Source organism: Mizuhopecten yessoensis, unplaced genomic scaffold, assembly GCF_002113885.1.
Source record: "Mizuhopecten yessoensis strain PY_sf001 unplaced genomic scaffold, ASM211388v2 scaffold2671, whole genome shotgun sequence".
Classification (NCBI taxonomy): domain Eukaryota; kingdom Metazoa; phylum Mollusca; class Bivalvia; order Pectinida; family Pectinidae; genus Mizuhopecten; species Mizuhopecten yessoensis.
The window spans coordinates 1,038,117-1,042,601 of record NW_018404662.1 but is presented as its reverse complement, the minus strand read 5'-3'; the positions used below and the strand labels follow the sequence as shown (position 1 = coordinate 1,042,601).

Genomic DNA, 4,485 nt, shown 5'->3' with positions numbered 1-4,485 from the left:
ACGTGACAGAGAAAGGGTATCATACCTTCACCCTTAGTAGGGAACGTGACAGAGAAAGGGTATCATACCTTCACCCTGATTAGGGAACGTGACAAAGAAAAGGTATCATACCTCTTACCTTAGTAGGGAACGTGACAGAGAAAGGGTATCATACCTTCACCCTTAGTAGGGCACGTGACAGAGAAAAGGTGTCATACCTTTATCCTTAGTAGGGAACGTGACAGAGAAAGGGTAACATACCTTCACCCTGAGTAGAGAACGTGACAGAGAAAGGGTAACTTTCCTTCACCCTGAGTAGGGAACGTGACAGAGAAAGGGTATCATACCTTCACCCTTAGTAGGGCACGTGACAGAGAAAAGGTGTCATACCCTCAGCCTAAGTAGGGGACGTGACAGAGAAAGGGTATCATACCTTCACCCTTAGTAGGGCACGTGACAGAGAAAGGGTATCATACCCTCAGCCTAAATAGGGAACGTGACAGAGAAAGGGTGTCATACCTTCACCCTGAGTAGGGAACGTGACAAAGAAAGTGTATCATACCTTCACCCTTAGAAGGGAACGTGACAGAGAAAGGGTATCCCTTCACCCTTAGTAGGGAACGTCATAAAGGGTATCATACCTTCTCCCTGAGTAGGGAACGTGACAGGGAAAGGGTATCATACATCATACCCTCAGCCTAAGTAGGGAATGTGACAGAGAAAGGGTGTCATACCTTCACCCTGAGTAGGGAACGTGACAGAGAAAGGTTATCATACCTTCACCCTTAGTAGGGAACGTGACAGAGAAGGGTATCGTACCTTCACCCTGAGTAGGGAACGTGACAGAGAAAGGGTATCATACCTTCACCCTTAGTAGGGAACGTGACAGAGAAAGGTTATCATACCTTCACCCTTAGTAGGGAACGTGACAGAGAAAGGGTGTCATACCTTCACCCTTAGTAGGGAACGTGACAGAGAAAGGGTATCATACCCTCACCCTTAGTAGGGAACGTGCCACAGAAAGGGTATCATACCTTCACCCTGAGCAGGGAACGTGACAGATAAAGGGTATCATACCTTCTCCCTGAGTAGGGAACGTGACAGGGAAAGGGTATCATACCTTCCCCCTGAGTAGGGAACCTGACAGAGAAAGGGTGTCATACCTATACCCTGAGTAGGGAATCTGACAGAGAAAGGGCGTCATTCCCTGAGCCTAAGTAGGGTACGTGACAGAGAAAGTGTATCATACCTTCCCCCTTAGTAGGGAACGAGACAGAGAAAGGGTATCAAACCTTCACCCTTAGTAGGGCACGTGACAGAGAAAGTGTATCATACCTTCACCCTTAGTAGGGAACGTGACAGAGAAAGGGTATCATACCTTCACCCAGAGTAGTAAACGTGACAGAGAAAGGGTATCATACCTTCACCCTGAGTAGTAAACGTGACAGAGAAAGGGTGTCATACCTTTACCCTGAGTAGGGAACGTGACAGAGAAAGGGTGTCATACCTTTACCCTGAGTAGGGAATCTGACAGAGAAAGGGTGTCATACCCTCAGCCTAAGTAGGGTACGTGACAGAGAAAGGGTATCATACCATTGGCCAGGAGAGTCGCAGGAGCTCCCTCAGCTGGGCCCTGTAGCCATCGTCCTGGAATTTCTCCTTGAAGACTCCCCGCGACGTGAGCAACCATTGAGTTGCTCGTTCCCATGACGGGCATGGCATTGCTTGCGGTGATTCAGATCAGATCTCTTGTGATTGTATAAAAAGTCATTTTAGGCTTGTCATAGAATTGATTACCGAATATTAAAATATTAGTGTATTGAAATGCTAACACTGAAATGGCTTCTTATCAATTCATATCTCAAATGAAAATTCAAAACACCAATGTGGCTTCACTTATTGCATTCAAATCATAAAACAAATCTTGGCATATAATATATAAAAATTATAAGATACCTAATTTTATAACTGATCTAATTACTACAGGTTTATCTATTTTTCAGAGCACAAAAAGACAGTCAATATCTCAAAGATAAGAGTAGTCTTTATGGAAAGAAGTCATTCATGTTTGGGGCGGCTTGAGCGCAGAAGAGTCTGTTAAATGACCTCGATCAGAAGTGCTGAGAAATATGGGATTTCTGTCGACAGTTGCACACCTGGAATGGCAAACTTTGTAGATGTGACATCTGCTCTGAGAAGGAGGACCTCGATCTTCTGTGTATGTTTACTTGTCTTGTTATACTTCAAGTCGCTTGCATTTCGTCGCTGCTGTGTGATGTTTGGTTCTATTTTGTTTTAAATTTGTTCTGTCATGTCGAAAATTTGAGCATTTAATTTCATACTGTTTAGAGTTGTAGTCGTATATATCTGAACAGTATTTCAAATAGAATAATATGTGTAAATTTAATTTCACGAATTCAAGGTGTTTTAGCACACAGACGGGAACTCTTCATGTTAAGTGTCAAAATAGTAAAATGGATAGGCTTACTGACTTTTGTTGAACAAGTCATCAACAAAACTAATAGATGTGATATCATTTATATATACTAGTATATAGATTTCAAACGTCATTACTCTTTATGAATATAAATCCTCACAACCACATGCGCGCTATTTCATGACGATATCACGGTTATGAAGGTTATTATCGCGGCTCATTTTCAGGCTCGTCATATTATTCTGCGGATTATATTTTCGCGATCACGTAAGTAAACGGCGAAATCGCAAAATTAACGTCCCCGCGCAAATATCCTGCTATACAGTACTAGAACTACAATTTACTTACATTTGAATAGATTCTAGATTTACAATTTATATACATTGTATTGATACTAGAAATACAATCAATTAACATTTAAATAGGTACAAGAAATACACCAACATTACATTTACATTGATACTAGCATGTAAATGAATACAATTAACGTATATGCTAGAAATGCCATCAACTTCCATTTATATGAGTACTAGAAATAGAGCTAAATTACATTTAATGTAAGTACCAGAAACGCAATGTGAATAACGGAACTAACGAAAGATTCAATACACAGGGAAAAGTTTCTTGATGAATAACACCGCGGGCTGAATACTTTTTGTACTTTTCAATCGTGCTACCAACTAGAAATATCAAAATATCACCCTCCTCATGAAATACAAATAAGGTTCATCAATAACCCCAGAATGCTAGGTTTATAACGTTTAAACCATTGCTTCCGTGCACAGATCATCCGTCTTGTCAAAATATAGTGAGACTATAAACGCTGTATTGCGACGATAAGAACACGTGGAAGCGTCGTCAGTGACGGCGTACTTTCACACTAAACCAGCTACTTACTGACAGGTGAACTTACAGTAAAAACTTATATTATATCACCGGTAAACATGTAATACAAATTCTGAATCTGGTTCAATACACGTCTGGTTCGGAGAGATGAATTTACCTAATATTTAGGCTTATTTTCTAATCCTTCGATCGTGTATGAATTATTCATGAACTACAAATTTTGTTTAAGTCTTGTTCAATGACATAAAAAAAAGAACAATTCTGTAATCAAGGTTTCATTTTTGTACAAATTACACAATAATAGGCGGCCATCTTGAATATAAAGGTTTGAGTTTCTTTATATTCCCTTTTCAGAAAATTCTGGATAGATCTCTCCGACGTTTTACGTTGGTTTCGGCAATTTCAGTTAAGTTAAGGCAGCCATCATGGATTTTTCTCCAGAAGTGCTTGACAGATCTTGATCAAATTTCGCATGTGCAAGTAGGTTCTTTGTATTTGAGTAAAGAAGTTTTAAAGGACACTGTCTGACCCAGCTGTATGAAGTTTTAATGAAAAATTACCAGAGGATGGAATTACTGCTGACCGGACTCTCAGTGTAACAGAGAAAAAAAGAGAAATATCAAACGTACATAGAAATATTAAAAATAATACGATGGTTGCACGGTGCGTTGGTCCTTTTGGAACTCTTGTAGACTTATGACATTTACTGTATTTGCAGCATCAACTACCAATAACATGGTACTTCCAGGTGAAACTTTGTGTTGAAAACCATATTTCCCAAGTGACCGAGTTGAACTCGGAGTATATCAATTTCTGTAGATATACGAAAGCAATAGATACTTTGAAAAAATAAACATACCTTGTCCTTTTTTCTCTCAAGTAAATCCTCTACCTAAAATGAGAAACAAAAATGATCGGTAAAACTGTTTGGTGTCACCTTGCACTAGGTGGGATTGCTTTCCATACCCGCATACAGTACCAGGCGGCATGTGCTGTGTTGGTTTGATCTATCCACCACTTACAGCCCTCATCAATGACACATGCCGGTCAAATCACTCTCATCTACAGCAAGTACATTATAGTTAAAAACAGGTATACGTTTATGGCTAATAAGCATACCTTTATAAGTTTTGTTTTACGTTCGTTATAACGTGTATAATACAGTGAGTTAGACTTGGTAAATACATTGTAATTCTATCATAATTGATAAAGTGTGTTGTACA

At 39.6% G+C, this 4,485-nt stretch overlaps 1 protein-coding gene across 1 annotated transcript in view; it reads right to left on the bottom strand.

The window, feature by feature from the left end:
- LOC110446253 (multidrug and toxin extrusion protein 1-like) overlaps positions 1-4,200 on the bottom strand; it is a 21,121-nt gene extending 16,921 nt beyond the window's left edge. Inside the window, exons 1-2 of the mRNA XM_021491298.1 lie at positions 4,122-4,200; positions 1,573-1,727 (exon numbers count right to left, since the gene is read on the bottom strand). Of these exons, the coding sequence (XP_021346973.1) occupies positions 1,573-1,701 (129 nt within the window). The 5' untranslated portion in view covers positions 1,702-1,727; positions 4,122-4,200. The remainder of the gene's footprint in view (positions 1-1,572; positions 1,728-4,121) is intronic.
- Between the last annotated feature and the right edge of the window lie 285 nt (positions 4,201-4,485).